Source organism: Odontesthes bonariensis, chromosome 8, assembly GCF_027942865.1.
Source record: "Odontesthes bonariensis isolate fOdoBon6 chromosome 8, fOdoBon6.hap1, whole genome shotgun sequence".
NCBI lineage: Eukaryota > Metazoa > Chordata > Actinopteri > Atheriniformes > Atherinopsidae > Odontesthes > Odontesthes bonariensis.
In genome coordinates, this window is record NC_134513.1 from 2,468,108 (window position 1) to 2,489,019 (window position 20,912).

Genomic DNA, 20,912 nt, shown 5'->3' on the forward strand with positions numbered 1-20,912 from the left:
GGCTAAGAAACATTTTATTTTATGGTTTTCTATTTGGTGGTTTTTCTGTTTCATTTTGTGTTTTCTCTGTTTCTTTTTCATTTTTTCTGTTTTATTTTGTTTTTTCTGTTTTCTTTTGTTTTTTTTGTGTTTTCTTTTGTGGTTTTTTTTGTGTTTTATTTGGTGTTTTTTCTGTTTTAATTTGTGTTTTCTCTGTTTGTTTCTTTTTCTTTTTTTCTGTTCTTTTGTTTTTTTCTGTTTTCTTTTGTGTTTTTGTGTTTTATTTTGTGGGTTTTTTTGTGTTTTTTGTGTTTTATTTTTCATTTTTTCTGTTTTCTTTTGTTTTTTTTCTGTTCTTTTGTTTTTTTCTGTTTTATTTTGTGTTTTTTCTGTTTTAATTTGTGTTTTTTGTGTTTTATTTTGTGTTTTTTCTGTTTCTTTTTAATTTTTTCTCTTTTATTTGGTGTTTTTTCTGTTTTAATTTGTGTTTTCTCTGTTTCTGTTTCTTTTTCATTTTTTCTGTTTTCTTTTGATTTTTTTCTGTTTTATTTTGTGATTTTTGTGTTTTATTTTGTGTTTTCTCTGTTTTTTTTTCTATCTCTTCTATTTTGTGACTTTGGGTCAGATTTTCTTGTCTTTGTTTTGTTTTGTTTCATTCAGATTTTGGAGTTCTCGGTTTAAATCAGGATTTATTCCGGCTGTATCAGTCTGTTCTTGATGTGCCTTTTTGTTTCTCTTTTAGTTTTTGTTGTTTCTTTTGTTTTATGTTTATCTGATGTCGTCTCAGTTCTGTTCTTTTAGCTTTAAGAATATTCTGCTCCACACTCACCTGTTTTTTGGGGGTTTTTGTGTCAGATTCTCTACATTGTTACTCAGTTTATTTCCATTTGTAATCTGTTGTTTTTCGTCTTCCGGTTTGTTTGGTCTTTATCATTTTTTCCATTAGATTTGTTTCTGGTTTTCCAGCTTGGCTCTACCTTTTACTTTATTTTTTACCAAACTAATGAATATTGAACAGGACACAAAATAGAAGCTAATGCTAATATAGCTTGTGGGCTATTAGTTATTTTTCACACAGGTGCCAGAAACATCAGAGCAGGAACCGGTGTGCAGCTTAATGTTTCTACACTTTAACCCCAGCATGAGGTTCATGTTGCTTCTGTCGACTCAAATATTCAAGGCTGATGTTTGCTGATTGATAAATTCTGTCTCCTTTTCTTTTCCAAGGACGCAGATCAACTTCACAGTGGCCATCGATTTCACCGCCTCCAATGGTGAGCCTTGTAATCACACATGAAGCGCTATGAGTGCTCAGGGAGAGTTTATTCAAATATATGCAGGTGGGGAATCGAGTGTTTCCTAATGGCCCACTTCCATCCCACCTGGCAGCCAAAGCTCAGGGCGCTAACGTGCGATAAGTGCCGTGATTAAGGGTTTTCCATCTGCACTCGAGCTTCAGGTGCACTTGATCTTGTGGGTTTGTCACTTGAATCTGAGTACTGAGCGCTGTAGGTTATCAAAAGCATTCGAAGTAGATGCATGACGAAATATCACATTTTTAAGGTATTTAACGGCGCTTAGACTGATCTGCTGAGGATTGGATAGTTTAATCTGCAGCTTTTCACTTAGATACAGCAGCTACAAAACCACATTACAATGTTTTTTATCCCACAACCAGAGGTGGGCAGAGCAGCCAAAAATTGGACTCAAGTAAAAGTAAAAAGTAGTCATCCAAATAATTACTTGAGTAAGAGTAAAAAAGTGCTCGGTGAAAAAACTCCTCAAGTACTGAGTAACTGCTGAGTAACGTCTGATTTATTTGTTAAAACAAGCATTCAATCAGACAGACAAAAATACTAAATAATCATCTTTAGGCAAATTAGAGTTCATCCAATTGATCAAATAAATTAAAATGAATTAATTAATTACAAAATAGCTTAAATTAAAATAATCCAGGTAAATTCAAGAACTTCAATAAAAAATCAAAGAGACTTAGGAAATGTTTAAAACATATGTAACCCATATGTAACCTAAAAAACAAACATTCACCTATTCATGGGGGAAAAAACGAGTTTAGGAAACTTAGCGCTACATGTTTCCTCAAGTTAGATGTTGAGTTTCTGCTGAAATGTGCGTTTGTTTTGGCTGACACAGAAGACACATAATGTAGCTGCTGTTTCTCACTCTTTGTAAGGTAAACATGCTTTCAGTATGAGGCCTCGTCTGCGTCTTCATTTCCCACCGTTGGTTCTGACATTTTTCATCTGTTTCTTTCTTTGTTTGCTACGACTGCTAATGCTAAAGCTAACCCGTCCCGCCGCTGAGATCGAGTACGGTCACGTGACCAGACTGCACGGCTGCGTCTGATTGGTGGAACACAGTCAGGTGGTAGAGCCTTTGGCGGAAGTCTCTCTCTGTCAGAATAAAACATTAAAATGAGGCGTACGCGGGGGGATAAAAATAATGAGGCGTAGAATACCAAAGAGGTAAGAAGAAAAGTAACCAGCTCATTGTAGCCTAATGTAGCGGAGTAAGAGGACAGTTTCTGCTGCACACATCTACTCAAGGAAAAGTAAAAAGTATAGAGATTTAAAACTACTCCTAGTAAATGTAACTGGTTACTACCCCTTTCTGTCACAAACAGGAAACCCAGCCCAGCCCACCTCTCTCCACTACATGAGCCCCTACCAGCTGAATGCTTACGGCATGGCTCTGAAGGCAGTCGGGGAAATCATTCAGGACTATGACAGCGACAAGATGTTCCCTGCTCTGGGATTTGGAGCCAAACTCCCTCCTGATGGACGGGTGTCCCATGAGTTTGCCTTGGTGAGTAGAAGACAGTTTCTGATACCAGACAGAATCAAAAACTGCTGCAGACAAAGTGAAAAATGGTGAGATCTTGATTTTTTTTTTTTTGATTTTTTTTTTGCATTCAGGTAGAAGATTATTTGTTTGTTAATTTGGTGACCCTAAAATCCAAAAATAAAAGCAGAATGCAATGATTTTTTAATCAGCACAAACACCTCATACCAACTGTCAAGCACGGTGGTGGAGGGCTGATGATCTGGGCTGGTTCTGCAAAAATCCAGGGCCTGTTCCTGGATTTTTGTCATGCTTTTTTGAAAAAAAATCTGGATCTTTGTTTGTTTAAAAAAAGAATAACAATCGATGAAAATGTAAATCCAAACACATCTTTACTGAAGGAAGTATTTGAAGTAGAGCTTTTGAGTTTTGCAGGGTCCTTTGAGCTGAAGACCTCTCAGATTAATCCTGTGGGGTAATCCTCCCCTTTCTTCTCCTTTTCTCTGCAGAACGGGAACCCTCAGAACCCGTACTGCGCAGGTATTGACGGCGTAATGGAGGCCTACTACCAGAGTCTGAAGTCCGTTCAGCTCTACGGGCCCACAAACTTCTCCCCTGTCATCAACCATGTGGCCAGGTAGTTTTTCAGCTTCCATTACCCCAACATTACTTTGGCTGTGTTCCAAACCGCATACTTCTCCTACTACTCATACTAACTTTTTGAGTTAGTATGCAAGTTTGAGTAAGCGAGAAGTTCCCGGATGCATACTAGATTCTCCGAAATGTTGGGTATGCATCATGAGGTTACTACTCATACTCAAACTACCCAAGATGCAACGTAACATGACGTCGCCGATCGTCATTTCCTGTCAAAACGGCAGTTTCAAGCTAGCTACAACGAGGGTAGGTTCACTTCCTGTTTTCAAAACAAAAGCACCAATTGTATCCTAATGGCTTTCCCTATGATAAAAGGCAACGGCTATTTTATTTTGTGAAAATAACAGGAAGTGCGTTAGCTCACTGCGGCTAGCTTTAGTAGCGTCGAATTCGTGGGAACAAAATTGTAAACAGCCGGTATTTTGTCAGGTTTTCAACACGTTGGGGATCTAATCGACTACTTTCTCACCTGAAAATGTTTCAAATGTTGCTAAAGTTTACAGAGTTTAGAGCTTAAGAGAAATCAGCTTCAGGCCGGCTGATTTCGGCTCGGCCAGGAGCAAAATGCATTGTGGGTAAACGCTCTGCATACTGTCTTAGTATGGAAGTATGTAGTATGCAGTATGTAGAATGCAGTATGTAGTATGTAGTATGCAGTATGGTAGTATGTAGTATGGTAGTATGCAGTATGTAGTATGGAAGTATGCAGTATGTAGTATGTAGTATGTAGAATGCAGTATGGTAGTATGGTAGTATGGTAGTATGTAGTATGGTAGTATGCAGTATGTAGTATGGTAGTATGTAGTATGGTAGTATGCAGTATGTAGAATGCAGTATGGTAGTATGTAGTATGGTAGTATGTAGTATGGTAGTATGCAGTATGTAGTATGGTAGTATGTAGTATGGTAGTATGCAGTATGTAGAATGCAGTATGGTAGTATGGTAGTATGTAGTATGGTAGTATGCAGTATGTAGTATGTAGTATGCGGTTTCGTACACAGCCTTTGTTTTACACTTTGGTTTCACTGTGTATGCAGTGAACTTTGTAAGAAGATGTATGAAAGTGGAAAGTGGAGGATGTGTGGAACAGATTGCTCACCCAGGTTTCCTGTGACGGGCTCAGCGAAGCCGGCGTTCCCACGCAGCGAAGAAGAGTTTGAAGGAGCTGATTGCGTGTTTGTTTGCGTCTGTGTTTCAATGAGAGCATGATTTATCCTGCAGGGAAGCCTCGCAGTTATGTGATCAAGGCAAAGCTGTCTGAAAAGACATTAAGGAACTCAAAATGAAACGAGTGTGTAATCAAAAAGATGAACTCTCATCAGGTTGATTCACATCTCTGGAAGATTGTTTACTGAAATCCCAACAGCACACTTATGCATGAAAGCGTAAACACTAGTTTATGTATTTCTTCTTTAAATGGTGAATAAATCCTGATATAGATGCAGTAGTTCATGTTAGCATCTGATTAGCTTAGCTTAGCATTAAGAGTGGAACAGCTAGCCTGGCTCTGACCAAGTAACGCAGATGTCTGTGTAACTATAAAAGTGTTTAATTTATTAAGGGTTCAGTAAACAAGATCAGTTCATGAGTGAACTTTGAAGATGTAGGCTTGGTCAAAGCATATATTTTACTTTTTATTTAGCTTCATATTTAGGCTTATCGGATATGGTTTTACCATTGTTTCAGATCCTAATTAGCTTGTCACAATCATGCACATTTTAAAGCCTTATCAGACTCTTTAAACCCCAAACAAGAAGCTGCCGAGCACTCTTAAATCGCAACTAACTGATGTCTGCAAAGCGGGCCGGACCAAGAAACTTCCTGCTCAAATGATTGGAAATCATACTTTAGATTTCTGCCAGTGGTGCCCCTTCTTTTGCACATCATTGTGTGATATATGCAATGATATATTAACATTTTAAAGTGAACAAGATGTCTTTTTTTCAGAAATACCCTCTTAACCAGATTGTGAATTATTAGGGACCGAGTAGTGAAACTGCAAGGACTCTATTGTATCTGTAGGAGTTATTATTATTATTCTTTGCAAAAGCTTTATATTTAGGCTTTATATAATACTTTATATTTTTGGGAGTCGATCATTGACTCTGTAGCGCTCCCTACGATACTTAAAAATGGCCCCCGCATTGGGGTTAGTTTTGCTTGGGACGACGAAATTCGGTACACTCATTCATCATTTTGGATGGAAGGTGCGTTTTGGTGCCATTTTTGACCGATTCCACGCCTTGCTTAAGATCGAACTCGTCCTACAGATTTAATGCTACAGACTTCAAACTTGGCCAGGTTACTCTTAAGACATGGGGGGGGGGGGGGGGGGGGGGAGGAGAAACTTTTTCAAAACTTAAAGGGTGTTGCCGTGGCGACGCTTCAAAGTTTGATGACTCGCCATCACTCGCCACAAAAAATTAAGTCGCTTATAACTCCCACATACATTATCCAATCTGTCCCAAACCTCATACGGTGAATGCTGGACCCAGCCTGAACGCGCACATATAAAATAGTGACATCCACCTATAGCGCCACCTGCTGGTGGTTGGAAAAGTCTTGTTTTTTCCACACCTCGCATATGATCAAACTCCTCCTACAGATTTAATGCTACAAGCTTCAAACTTGGCCAGGTTACTCTTAAGACATGGGGGGATAAAATCATGGAGAAACTTTTCCCAATCTCTGGTCCCGCTCAAGGCTGCTTGCAGCTTTAATTAAAGTTGTTCTTTAATTTGCTTCCAGACAGATCAGAGCACATTCTACACGTTTCTCCTGATTTTAAAACTTCTCATTTAAGCCTCTCAGCTTGCCTGCAGTTTGCTATAAGAGCAGGCTGTTGTCATCACGCTGTTTATTTCTCATCTTTCATCTGTAATCCTGTCTTCTCCACCTTTATTAACTTTACTTCCTTTTGTCTCGCTCAATATCTCAATCTCCCTCTGGCTCCTTCACTGTGATCACCTTCAATAAAAGGCACTTATGTCTCAGTTATTGTCGGAGTGGAGGAGCCAGACGTACACGAATGGCTAATCTCTGGTTTCTGAAAGGTGAAGCTGAAGCAACTGAAGTAATCTCAGTGAGTAAATGTCAGCAACAGATCACAACTTACATGGGAATGAAAGGTCATACTCCACATTATAGAATAAATTGAAAGCCGGTACAGAAAGAAGTATCTGACAATTTAAAATCATCCAGAGTGGGAGCTTGGAAACATTTAGGAAAAATACTTTTGCAAAGTATCAGTATTGAGGAAGTTTAACAGGAATCTGAAGCGTAAAAATAAACCGATTAAATGATTTAAGCTAATATTTAACAGTTGACCTGCCATCATACTTCATAATTCAGTGGGATAATTCAACATTCATTGTTCCATCAATGATATGAAGCCACAGAACCAGATAATGACACTTCCACCACTGTGGATTGTGCTTTCTCCGAATGACGAGTATAAAGAGAGCTTCAGAATCTTTCTGGTTGGATTTTCAGACTTTGAATTAGTTTTTTCTTCTGTTTTGTTTCTCTTTTTGTCTTCTTTATTCTGTTTGTAAATTGCTTCCTTAGTTCTTAGCCTTTCCTTTCTTTTGTTCTGTGCTCTTGGTTAAGCTTTATCCCTGCATTCAGTCCTTTGTTTAGATTTTGTCGTCACTCGCAGTATCCTCAGTTTCCCTGTTTGGTGCTCCACTTCCACATCTGTCTCCTTCTCATTCAACCCCAGCTGCAGCCACTTCCTCATTAGTTCCCCCTCAGTATATATATACGATATATTGTTCAGCCCAATATTCGGCTGTGTTCCAAACCGCATACTTCTCCTACTACTCCTACTAACTTTTTGAGTTAGTATGCGAGTTTGAGTAAGCAGAAGTTCCCGGATGCATACTAGATTCTCTGAAATGTTGGGTATGCATCATGAGGTTACTACTCATACTCAAACTACCCAAGATGCAACGTAGCGTGACGTCGCCGATCGTCATTTCCTGTCAAAACGGCAGTTTCAAGCTAGCTACAACGAGGGTAGGTTCACTTCCTGTTTTCAAAACAAAAGCACCAATTGTATGGTAATGGCTTTCCCTATGATAAAAGGCAACGGGTATTTTATTTTGTGAAAATAACCGGAAGTGCGTAGCTCACTGCGGCTAGCTTTAGTAGCGCCGAATTCGTGGGAACAAAATTGTAAACAGCCGGTATTTTGTCAGGTTTTCAACACGTTGGGGATCTAAACAACTACTTTCTCACCTGAAAATGTTTCAAATGTTGCTAAAGTTTACAGAGTTTAGAGCATAAGGGAAATCAGCTTCAGGCCGGTTGATTTCGGCTCGGGCAGGAGCGCAATGCATTGTGGGTAAACGCTCTGCATACTGTCTGATCGATGAGTATGTAGTATGTAGTATGCAGTTTCGAACACAGTCTTTGTCAGATCCTCGCTGTTTCAACCATCTTGGAATTCTATAGTCTGTTCTCCGTTGTCTGTCTACGTTTTTGGTTTAAGTTTCTGTTAAATCTGCTGTTCCTCATCTCTCCACCCTAAAACTTCCAGAAGCTTTGCAGGGGTTCATCATTCTGTGGGCAGACCTGGTGCTAAATATCATTAAAGATGCACAGACGGGGTGGTCGGTGGCGTCCCATGCATAGAGGCTACAGTCCCCCCGGTTCGAGGCCCGCATCAGATGGCCCTTTGCTGCGTGTCGTTCCCCCTCTCTCTGCCCCCTTCTTCCTGTCTCTCTTCAACTGTACCGTCCATTAAAGGCATAAAAAGCCCCAAAAAATATACTTTTAAAGATGCACAGAAATGGTAAAACCAATACTGAATGGCAGTGATCCTTGGGTCCAAACGCAGAACTTCATAAAAAAAACTAACTTGGTTTAAACATGCTCCTTGTTGTTGTTGTCAGCATCAAAATAAACATATGTTTGATGTCTCAGCTTCAACATTTGATATTTCGTCTTTATAACATTTCAGTGGGAAAAAAAGTGTCTAAATAATTTAAAAGTTGATTAAAAAGAAACAAAAATAACCCCATAACGAAGATGTTTTTTGTGCGCAGGTATGCAGCTTCTGTGAAGGATGGCTCTCAGTACTTTGTGCTCCTCATCATCACCGACGGCGTCATCTCAGACATGGCTCAGACCAAAGAGTCCATTGTAAATGTGAGTAAATGAACTCCTGATCCTGGACTTTGACGTCCAGAAAAAAGCGCCAAAGTTTGCGGCCTTCTGAGAAATATCACTTGCATAAGTCAGTGTTTTAAACTGTAATAATGAACAGTAAATATGTGCACCACACAATCAAACTAAGTGCATTTACTTATTACAAACTAATCTCAATATGAAAAAAGTAAAACAAATGTACAGATCAAGCTAATTCCTGACTAATAAAGCAGTTTTTTTTTTTTAAAAAGGGGGTCGCTTTAGTGCTGATATGGAACCCTTGTACTATCCTACTATGCCCTCCATAATGTTTCTGATTTTATAAAGACATGCTAATTCAGATGCTAACATTAGCATGCTAACGTTAGCTAGCTGCTAACGTTTATTTTCCTTTTGCACTTAGTTGCATTTTTCTAATGCCATTTATAAACCATAAATATCTGCAGACAGTATGCAGAGCGTTTACCCACAATGCATTTCGCTCCTGCCCGAGCCGAAATCAGCCGGCCTGAAACTGATTTCCCTTAAAGGGATAATCCGGAGTAAAATGCAGTTTAGATCAATTTACGGGATGTTGGGAGTACATACGTTGAGTTGACATCAAAATCATGCCTTTCCGGATATGTTGCTGCTGCAGCTGCCGCTACAGACCGTGGTGAAGTTGGTTTGATATTGGTTTGAAAAAAAAGACACCTTATTTCCTTATTGTGAATATCTGTCCGGAAAGGTACTGGCTTGATTAAATTCATTCTGGACTCTCTATCCGATCACATGAAGACCTCGGGACACTTCGGTTTGGCTTTAGGGACCCTCTACTCACTACCACGTAAGTGTTATGTTGTTTGGAGCTGTAGAAGAGGTATAAAAATAGTGTTTTGTAGCGGTGACATAATTTGCCCCATTCACTTCCAGGCTAACGACTTTTGGCTAAAAACGGTCAAATCGAAATTCTCAAAACACATCCGAATGACATGATTTTGATGTCAACTCAACGTATGTACTCCCAACATCCCGTAAATTGATCTAAACTGCATTTTACTCCGGATTATCCCTTTAAGCTCTAAAGTCTGTAAACATTAGCAACATTTGAAACATTTTCAGGAGAGAAAGTAGTCGTTTAGATCCCCAACGTGTTGAAAACCTGACAAAATACCGTCTATTTACAATTTTGTTCCCACGAATTCGGCGCTACTAAAGCTAGCCGCAGTGAGCAACGCACTTCCGGTTATTTTCACAAAATAAAATACCTGTTGCCTTTTATCATAGGGAAAGCCATTACCATACAATTGGTGCTTTTGTTTTGAAAACAGGAAGTGAACCTACCCTCGTTGTAGCTAGCTTGAAACTGCCGTTTTGACAGGAAATGACGATCGGCGACGTCACGTTACGTTGCATCTTGGGTAGTTTGAGTATGAGTAGTAACCTCATGATGCATACCCAACATTTAGGAGAATCTAGTATGCATCCGGGAACTTCTGGCTTACTCAAACTTACATAGTCACTCAAAAAGTTAGTATGAGTAGTAGGAGAAGTATGCGGTTTCAAACACAGCCATAGTGACAGAAACCAGTTTTTGACAGAATAGGAATACAGCCATCCCAGTGTTTCCTATTGAGGCTGTTTTGTGGTTTACTGTCAACATGTAAATGATTTGATGAAAGAAATTATTCAGGTTGAAAAGGCAAACGTTACATTAAGTATCAGAATATACATAAATATAAGAGGATATCAGTTTCTTTTTCCTCCTTTCCAGGGAGCCTTTATTCTTGTTATTTCTTTGCATTTGCCGTGCCGCTCTTGCGTCTGACACCATGTTATTCACCCCCGCTCTGTCCTCTTCATCACTGTCAAGTCATGGCACGCAGCCGAGGAAAACCGGAGAAACGGGCAGTTGGCTGCAGCCGGCGCTGTGAAGCCGGTGACCCGGACCTGTGAAAGCCACAAAATACCAAAACAACAGAGAAGTGGGCAGGAAAATGTTGAGGGTGTGAGGATAGCGGGGGAAGAAGGTGACGAAGAAGGAGGAGAAAATAGAAAATAAAATGTCCGGAAGAGCAGAGACCTGAAGAGGGAAAAATGCTCGAGATGTTTTGACATGATTCATGAAGACATGCTAATACTGATGCTAACATTAGCATGCTAACGTTAGCTAGCTAGCTGCTAACGTTTTTTTTCCTTTTGCATTTAGTTGAATTTTTCAAATGTATCATGTAAAACTGATTTGTATTTCGAGTTTGTGTTAAATATGAATCGGTGAGGGTGTGAGGATAGCGGGGGGAATAAGTTGACAAAGAATGAGGAGAAAATAGAAAAATAAAACGTCCAGATGAGCAGAGACCTGAAGAGGGAAAAATGCGGGAGATGTTTTGACGTGATCGTCCATCTCCATCAGCCTCGGGTCAAAGCATTGCTCAGACACACTGCTGGCGTCCTCTGTCTGATGCACTGCCTGCACGTGCACACACAGCCCAAACACATGTCGTCTGTAAGCTGTCAGAGCATCCAGGCTGTGCTGTTGATTCTATCGTTTCCAATATCACTGACTGTGATGTCTCCACCCACGCGGCGCTCCGGGAGGTGAAAACAGCGTTACACAAACCGTGCGCGTAGCACAGAAAATAATGAAGAAATAAGAATGAAAAGGACCTACCCGGGCTATGTTTTTCAGTGTTTATCATTCCTCTTTTGGTTTCTACCTGCAGGCCTCCTGTCTGCCCATGTCCATCATCATAGTCGGGGTCGGGCCTGCAGAATTTGATGGTGAGCCTCCGAACTTTCATATTTTTATGATGATTTTTGATGGTTTCAGGACTGTGCTGGTCAGCAGTCTGTGACAGGGCTGCAATGGAAAAATATCAAAGTCTTACCAAGTATATTTGTCTCATTTCTCGTCAAAATATCTCATTACACTTAATATCAGACACAACTGCCTAACAAGCACTATTTCAGCCAGATATAGGGACTTGTTTTAATACAATACATCTGGAATATCTTGTTAAATGAAAAAGTCTTGAAAACAAATTGTTTTGAGTCATATTTCATATGAAACAAGCTTTTTTTTCATTTGAAGAGGTTTTTAAGCTAATTTCAAGATCACTTTTAACTCAAACGTCCTAAATATCACATTTTATTTCAAGAAATCTTGACAAGCCGATTTTCACTAGTTCCATTGGCAGATTTTTTTGCTTATTTCAAGCAAAAACGTCTTTTATTTGTTGTTTTTTTTACTTATTTTTGGAGGGGCATTTTTTCCAGTGTGCGTGTCCTTTCAGTTTATTCTCATCAACCTTTTTTTTTTCTGCTTTCTGTTCTCCGCAGCCATGATTGAGCTGGACGGCGATGAAATCAGAATTTCATCCAGAGGAAGATTCGCTGAGAGAGACATTGTTCAGGTATTCACCTCTTTCCTTCTTTTAGCCGCTCGCCCAAATAATGAAACTAGGGCTGGGCAACGATTAAAATGTTTAATCTAATTAATCACATGATTTCCCTGATTAATCACCATTAATCGCATTTGTACGCAGAATCCCAAAATGAATCCAAAAGTAGCGTATAGCTTTTAGCATTTAGCTTTATTTTAAATGTGCTGCCATATGAATGAAAGTGCCATAACATTTGTTGTGCAAACACACTTTTAACATCAGCATCTTTCTGTAGTTTTTATGTAGAAGCCTCGCTCCACTGTCTGTTTCCTTGAATGACTTGCTGCTATCAGTTGTGTGTTTTGCCTTTAAGTGATATTTTAGACTGGAACTACTACGCTGAGAAGACAATTCAACTTGGCAGTGTTTACAGATGACTTTGGTTCTGTCGACTCCGCCGTCTGGAAGAACTTTAACATGAAAATGGCCGAGTAAAAGTTCCGTACCCTTCTCCATGTTTGGTGGATCCGCCGATTACTTTCTTTTCCTGTTCCACAGCAGACAGCAGCAGACTTTTACAAAATAAAAGCCTGTGAGCAACAGACTTTTACAAAATAAAAGCCTGTGAGCAACAGACTTTTACAGAATAAAAGCCTGTGAGCAACAGACTTTTACAGAATAAAAGCCTGTGAGCAACAGACTTTTACAAAATAAAAGCCTGTGAGCGTCAGACTTTTACAGAATAAAAGCCTGTGAGCCACAGACTTTTACAAAATAAAAGCCTGTGAGCAACAGACTTTTACAAAATAAAAGCCTGTGAGCGTCAGACTTTTACAGAATAAAAGCCTGTGAGCCACAGACTTTTACAAAATAAAAGCCTGTGAGCAACAGACTTTTACAAAATAAAAGCCTGTGAGCAGCAGACTTTTACAAAATAAAAGCCTGTGAGCCACAGACTTTTACAAAATAAAAGCCTCTGAGCAACAGACTTTTACAAAATAAAAGCCTGTGAGCGTCAGACTTTTACAGAATAAAAGCCTGTGAGCCACAGACTTTTACAAAATAAAAGCCTGTGAGCAACAGACTTTTACAAAATAAAAGCCTGTGAGCAGCAGACTTTTACAAAATAAAAGCCTGTGAGCCACAGACTTTTACAAAATAAAAGCCTGTGAGCAACAGACTTTTACAAAATAAAAGCCTGTGAGCGTCAGACTTTTACAGAATAAAAGCCTGTGAGCAGCAGACTTTTACAAAATAAAAGCCTGTGAGCAACAGACTTTTACAGAATAAAAGCCTGTGAGCAACAGACTTTTACAGAATAAAAGCCTGTGAGCAACAGACTTTTACAGAATAAAAGCCTGTGAGCAACAGACTTTTACAAAATAAAAGCCTGTGAGCGTCAGACTTTTACAGAATAAAAGCCTGTGAGCCACAGACTTTTACAAAATAAAAGCCTGTGAGCAACAGACTTTTACAAAATAAAAGCCTGTGAGCGTCAGACTTTTACAGAATAAAAGCCTGTGAGCCACAGACTTTTACAAAATAAAAGCCTGTGAGCAACAGACTTTTACAAAATAAAAGCCTGTGAGCAGCAGACTTTTACAAAATAAAAGCCTGTGAGCCACAGACTTTTACAAAATAAAAGCCTCTGAGCAACAGACTTTTACAAAATAAAAGCCTGTGAGCGTCAGACTTTTACAGAATAAAAGCCTGTGAGCCACAGACTTTTACAAAATAAAAGCCTGTGAGCAAAAGACTTTTACAAAATAAAAGCCTGTGAGCAACAGACTTTTACAAAATAAAAGCCTGTGAGCGACACTTTTACAGAATAAAAGCCTGTGAGCAACAGACTTTTACAGAATAAAAGCCTGTGAGCAGCAGACTTTTACAAAATAAAAGCCTGTGAGCAACAGACTTTTACAAAATAAAAGCCTGTGAGCGACAGACTTTTACAAAATAAAAGCCTGTGAGCAACAGACTTTTACAAAATAAAAGCCTGTGAGCAGCAGACTTTTACAAAATAAAAGCCTGTGAGCAACAGACCTTTACAAAATAAAAGCCTGTGAGCGACACTTTTACAAAATAAAAGCCTGTGAGCGACAGACTTTTACAGAATAAAAGCCTGTGAGCAACAGACTTTTACAGAATAAAAGCCTGTGAGCAACAGACTTTTACAGAATAAAAGCCTGTGAGCGTCAGACTTTTACAAAATAAAAGCCTGTGAGCGTCAGACTTTTACAGAATAAAAGCCTGTGAGCCACAGACTTTTACAAAATAAAAGCCTGTGAGCAACAGACTTTTACAAAATAAAAGCCTGTGAGCGTCAGACTTTTACAGAATAAAAGCCTGTGAGCCACAGACTTTTACAAAATAAAAGCCTGTGAGCAACAGACTTTTACAAAATAAAAGCCTGTGAGCAGCAGACTTTTACAAAATAAAAGCCTGTGAGCCACAGACTTTTACAAAATAAAAGCCTCTGAGCAACAGACTTTTACAAAATAAAAGCCTGTGAGCGTCAGACTTTTACAGAATAAAAGCCTGTGAGCCACAGACTTTTACAAAATAAAAGCCTGTGAGCAACAGACTTTTACAAAATAAAAGCCTGTGAGCAGCAGACTTTTACAAAATAAAAGCCTGTGAGCCACAGACTTTTACAAAATAAAAGCCTGTGAGCAACAGACTTTTACAAAATAAAAGCCTGTGAGCGTCAGACTTTTACAGAATAAAAGCCTGTGAGCAGCAGACTTTTACAAAATAAAAGCCTGTGAGCAACAGACTTTTACAGAATAAAAGCCTGTGAGCAACAGACTTTTACAGAATAAAAGCCTGTGAGCAACAGACTTTTACAGAATAAAAGCCTGTGAGCAACAGACTTTTACAAAATAAAAGCCTGTGAGCGTCAGACTTTTACAGAATAAAAGCCTGTGAGCCACAGACTTTTACAAAATAAAAGCCTGTGAGCAACAGACTTTTACAAAATAAAAGCCTGTGAGCGTCAGACTTTTACAGAATAAAAGCCTGTGAGCCACAGACTTTTACAAAATAAAAGCCTGTGAGCAACAGACTTTTACAAAATAAAAGCCTGTGAGCAGCAGACTTTTACAAAATAAAAGCCTGTGAGCCACAGACTTTTACAAAATAAAAGCCTCTGAGCAACAGACTTTTACAAAATAAAAGCCTGTGAGCGTCAGACTTTTACAGAATAAAAGCCTGTGAGCCACAGACTTTTACAAAATAAAAGCCTGTGAGCAACAGACTTTTACAAAATAAAAGCCTGTGAGCAACAGACTTTTACAAAATAAAAGCCTGTGAGCGACACTTTTACAGAATAAAAGCCTGTGAGCAACAGACTTTTACAGAATAAAAGCCTGTGAGCAGCAGACTTTTACAAAATAAAAGCCTGTGAGCAACAGACTTTTACAAAATAAAAGCCTGTGAGCGACAGACTTTTACAAAATAAAAGCCTGTGAGCAACAGACTTTTACAAAATAAAAGCCTGTGAGCAGCAGACTTTTACAAAATAAAAGCCTGTGAGCAACAGACCTTTACAAAATAAAAGCCTGTGAGCGACACTTTTACAAAATAAAAGCCTGTGAGCGACAGACTTTTACAGAATAAAAGCCTGTGAGCAACAGACTTTTACAAAATAAAAGCCTGTGACCAACAGACTTTTACAAAATAAAATCCTGTGAGCGACACACTTTTACAAAATAAAAGCCTGTGAAACAACAGACTTTTACAAAATAAAAGCCTGTGAAACAACAGACTTTTAAAATAATAAAAGCCTGTGAGCAACACACTTTTACAAAATAAAAGCCTGTGCCCAACAGAGTTTTACAAAATAAAAGCCTGTGAGCAACAGACTCACAAAATAAAAGCCTATGAGCAACAGACTTTTACAAAATAAAAGCCTGTGAGCAACAGACTTTTACAAAATAAAGCATGTGAGCAACATACTTTTACAAAATAAAAGCCTGTGAAACCACAGACTTTTACAATAATAAAATCAAATAAAATCTGTGCTACTGCGCGATAAAATATTTATCGGCGTTAAATAATTGACGAGTTAACGGGATAATAACGAGTTAACTCGCCCAGCCCTAAATGAAACATGTTCAGAAACTCTGTTTCCGATGTGTTTTTGTTTTGCTTATGTGGACAATTATCTACTTGATTCTGGTCAGGTTATTTCATCTGGACTTTTATCAGATATAGACACTCATGTATTAGTCAAAAATCCACTTGGAAGTGAAAAATGAAGGCTCACCTCAACATCAAGCAAAGTTACAGTTAGAGGTGAAACTAAGCGAGCTATAACAGACAGCTACCAAAAGAAAAAGCGGCATTCACCTTTTCTTACACATAGTACTTGTTCAATGAAAATGACATTAAAAAAAATAAAGAAACGACAAATTTGACAAAGCATCAAAATGACAAAATCTACCTTTACTATTTGGTATTTCTGGGGAAAAGTTTTTGTTATCACTGCATCAGATACTGTTGTTTAAGTGACTTAGAACACAAAACATACTGTAGGCCTACATAGAATAAATATTTAAATTGATTTCGTGAAGACATGCTAATACTGATGCTAACATCAGCATGCTAACGCTAGCTAGATAGCTAGCTGCTAACGTTTATTTTTCCTTTTTCTTTTAGTTGAATTTTTCAAATGTATCACGTAAAACTGATTTGTATTTCGAGTTTGTGTTAAATATGGATCAGTTTTAAGTCAAGGTTTTTGTTTTGTAAGTGGAAATATATCTCCTTTTCTTACTTGTTTTCTAACTTAACATTTTTTATGTATATCAGGAGTGCGTATACCCATTCATAGCTAAGGATGGGAGTAGTAGGCGTACCAGCTGAGATACATAAAAGAGACTTTTTTTATGCTGTATCAATCATTTCTGCCTTTGAGTGCACTCAGTTTTTCATCGTCAATCGGCAGATTTTCATGCATCTGATCTCTGGTCGCTTTGACCTCATGATGCACCAGACAGCAGATGGTAGGATGGTAAAAAAGCTTCTTCTGCTCACTCTCTCCTCATTAAAATGAATGAACACAGACCCCCCGCTCTCACCCCTGGCCTAATGTCCAGCTTAAAAAGCCTGTGGGGCATCATGGGGCATCGTGGGGTCCGCAGTGCACTGAGGACAAGTCATGCAACAAGATGTGTTGGCTGGGTTTTTGCTTCAGGTTTTTGGCTTGTTGTTGCTATACATTTGCAGCATTTCTGATATAAAGTGGGCCCTCCCTTCATCCCTTCATCCCTTCGTCATCTCTTTATCTTCTATTTCACACCACATGTTGTGTGTTTGGTCCACAGATTCATTCTGTATCCTTGCATCAAAGAGAAGAAACGCAGATATATCACAGCAAGCTGTTTGTCTGATTGTGACACAGTGAAGTCACACCGTGACCTTTATGCCGCCGCTGTCATATCTCGCTGCCTGGCGCCCTCGCGTCGAGCCACATAGATGCTCATTAGTTAGCTTTTTAACAAGCTGATCCACGCAGAAAAGACCCGGGGATGGTGTGAAACTAAGTTTCAGTACTGGAGCCAACAGGCTATCAGCATCAGCAGGCCAATAACCCCGAGTGACATGGGGAGGCTAAAGCCTGATTTATACTCTGAAACCAGGTCATCTGCGTGTGTGTCGCAGTTAACGCAGACACTACGCAGACACTCTGGTGCACCTCCTCAAAATTGTAACTCACCGCAGACAGTGCCGCAGACATCGCCGCAGGGAGGAGAGAAAGGAGGCCTCTGATTGGTCAACTCTACATCCGCTCTACACTATGCGTATTTCCGGTTTGCTAACCGGCTGACGCTAACCGGCTGACGCTAACCGTGACGATTCTTTCCCTCTCTGCCAGCTCCAGTAGTAGCAATATTTCTTCTATTTCTAGATCGATCAGCTGCATCTCAATCAAAGTGCGCATTCGTCCAGTCGCCATTGTTGTTGAATGACCTCCGTAACCGTAACACCCACAATCCTAGCTTGTTCGTGATTGTCCCTCTTGCGTTGTGGCGTGGGATTAACATAGCGCAGACAGCGCTTCAAGGCATAAATAAAAAATAACTGCGTCGTGTCTGCGACAAGCTCACTGCGACACACTGCTGCGAAGTATACACGAGCCTTTAGCCTCCACAGCGAGGGCGTCCAGCACAAATTGGCTTCTCGTAGGAGATTGAGATTGCAGGTGACGGCGAGTAATGAAGTAAACAAAGCAGTGCTCCTTTAGTTAAGCAGAAACATGCGTGTTAGAGCACAAAGAGATCTGCACAACAAGGTTTGTGACATGAGACTATCATTAGGTACACTCTCAGAAATAGGGGTACAGTTCGAATCCTTTTTAGTCCCCTGAGGTACAATCTATACTAATGTACCCCCTAGGGTTAATTATTGGACCTAAAGGTACATATATGTACCTTTTTGAGGGTCCAAAAGGTACATATATGTACTCAAGTGGTAAAAGGTACCTATATGTACCTTTTTTGAGGGTCCAAAAGGTACATATATGTACTCAAGTGGTAAAAGGTACCTATATATACCTTTTTTGAGGGTCCAAAAGGTACATATATGTACTCAAGTGGTAAAAGGTATGTATCTTTTTTTTCTACATGCTGGGGTACAATAGACAGTCTGTGTTAGGCTACTTCAGTATAAGGGTACAAAACTATACCTTCTGAGGGTACTGCCCCAGGGACAAGCCATCGTACCCCTAAAGGTACAATTCTGTACTTTATTTCCTGAGAGTGTATTAGCTGTATTGGAACAGCAGTGGCTGTAAATCCAGCTCATGTTATACACAAAGACCATCATGAGCAGTGGTTACTGACTGCTGCTTGAAGCAGTCTGAAGTCGGCTCGTGTTTATAGCACCAGCAGAAAATAAAAAGCTTATTATAACTGATCTCAGTGATCCCAGACATGTGTTGGAGCTAACTGGGTCTCAGTATTATTGGTCCGTTCAGATGCCATCACCAGATCTGAGTGCCAAACACTCTCAGTGAAAAACATGATTTTGATCATTTTCACAGCTCTAGCATCTGCTCATTTCTCTCTAAGGGCAGTTTAGGAAAATATTCCACATTCACCAACTGCTGCTCATCAGAAAGCTACACACCAGACCTCTTAACTAGCATAGCTTTGCTTCGATCTCCACCTTTCCCCCATCCTCTCCCTTGATCTCCACTTCCATCAGCTCTTTATTTTCCTTTATTTTTTTTATTTTTCATCTGAAAGAAAAGAAAAAATAAATATTTAGGGGGGGGATTTTGTTCTTTTTGTTTGTTTTTGTAATACTCGCTTTGGCAACAAGAGGGTTGAACTCGAATATCAGCTGTCCGATTAGTAGTCGTAGCCTGCTTTAAGATAAAATCCAATTTACCCAGCAAAAAATGATGATAAAATTTAAAATATTAATAAGATTTGGATTTCATTGCTTGTCCTAATGACAGTCGGACTACATGTCAGGAAAAATATAAGTTAATTAAATTTGATCATAACCTTGTGTGAATAAATAAACAATAAGCAACATGATTTATTGTTTTCAATTTCTAATTATATTCACATTTAATATTTACAGTTAATAACCTTGAGTTCAAACTGTATTCAAATAGTTACAAGGATTTTTTGGTCATTTTAACACTGACCATTAAATATTTAGCTAATAACGCACGGCGCTAGTTGCTAGCCCGGTTAGTCAGACATGCTCGCTTGCTTTTATTAACTAGGATTGGAATATTGCTGTTCAGGGTAGGATTTAATAAGGATTCACACAAGCGTTAATGCTTGATGGTGGCCAGCAGAGGTGGGTAGAGCAGCCAAAAACTGTACTCAAGTAAAAGTACTGTTACTTTAGAATAATATGACTCAAGTAAAAGTAAAAAGTATTCATCCAAATAATTACTTGAGTAAGAAGTAAAAAAGTGCTCGGTGAAAAAACTACTCAAGTACTGAGTAACTGCTGAGTAACGTCTGATTTATTTGTTAACACAAGCATTCAATCAGACAGACAAAAATACTAAATAATCATCTTTAGGCAAATTAGAGTTCATCCAATTGATAAAATAAATTAAAATAAATTAATTAATTACAAAATGGCTTAAATTAAAATAATCCAGGTAAATTCAAGAACTTTCAATAAAAAATAAAAGAGACTTAGGAAATGTGTAAAACATATGTAACCCATATGTAACCTAAAAAACAAACATTCACCTATCCATGGGGGGAAAAACGAGTTTAGGAAACTTAGCGCTACATGTTTCCTCAAGTTAGATGTTGAGTTTCTGCTGAAATGTGCGTTTGTTTTGGTTGCCACAGAAGACACATAATGTAGCTGCTGTTTCTCACTCTTTGTAAGGTAAACATGCTTTCAGTATGAGGCCTCGTCTGCGTCTTCATTTCCCACCGTTGGTTCTGACATCTTTCATCTGTTTCTTTCTTTGTTTGCTACGACTGCTAATGCTAAAGCTAACCCGTCCCGCCGCTGAGACTGAGTATGGTCACGTGACCAGACTGCACGGCTGCGTCTGATTGGTGGAACACAGTCAGGTGGTAGAGCCTTTGGCGGAAGTCTCTCTCTCTGTCAGAATAAAACATTAAAATGAGGCGTACGCGGGGGGATAAAAATAATGAGGCGTAGAATACCAAAGAGGTAAGAAGAAAAGTAACCAGCTCATTGTAGCCTAATGTAGCGGAGTAAGAGGACAGCTTCTGCTGCACACATCTACTCAAGTAAAAGTAAAAAGTATAGGGATTTAAAACTACTCCTGGAAGTATAATGTTTTCAAAAACTTACTCATGTAAATGTAACTCGTTCCTACCCACCTCTGGTGGGCAGTAATGACATTTGGAATCATAGGGATCAGACACTCAGGCGATTTGATTGGCTGGTGTATGACACAAATGATGTCAGCAACACTTAAAAGTCTCTAAAGTGTTATTTCACTCA

The 20,912-nt window shown here is 39.1% G+C and overlaps 1 protein-coding gene across 1 annotated transcript in view; it reads left to right on the forward strand.

The window, feature by feature from the left end:
• The window catches only part of LOC142385116 (copine-8), a 139,831-nt gene that overhangs the window by 111,068 nt on the left and 7,851 nt on the right, over nucleotides 1-20,912 (forward strand). The window contains exons 14-19 of the mRNA XM_075471302.1: nucleotides 1,207-1,253; nucleotides 2,624-2,805; nucleotides 3,291-3,418; nucleotides 8,487-8,589; nucleotides 11,292-11,349; nucleotides 11,908-11,981. Of these exons, the coding sequence (XP_075327417.1) occupies nucleotides 1,207-1,253; nucleotides 2,624-2,805; nucleotides 3,291-3,418; nucleotides 8,487-8,589; nucleotides 11,292-11,349; nucleotides 11,908-11,981 (592 nt within the window). The remainder of the gene's footprint in view (nucleotides 1-1,206; nucleotides 1,254-2,623; nucleotides 2,806-3,290; nucleotides 3,419-8,486; nucleotides 8,590-11,291; nucleotides 11,350-11,907; nucleotides 11,982-20,912) is intronic.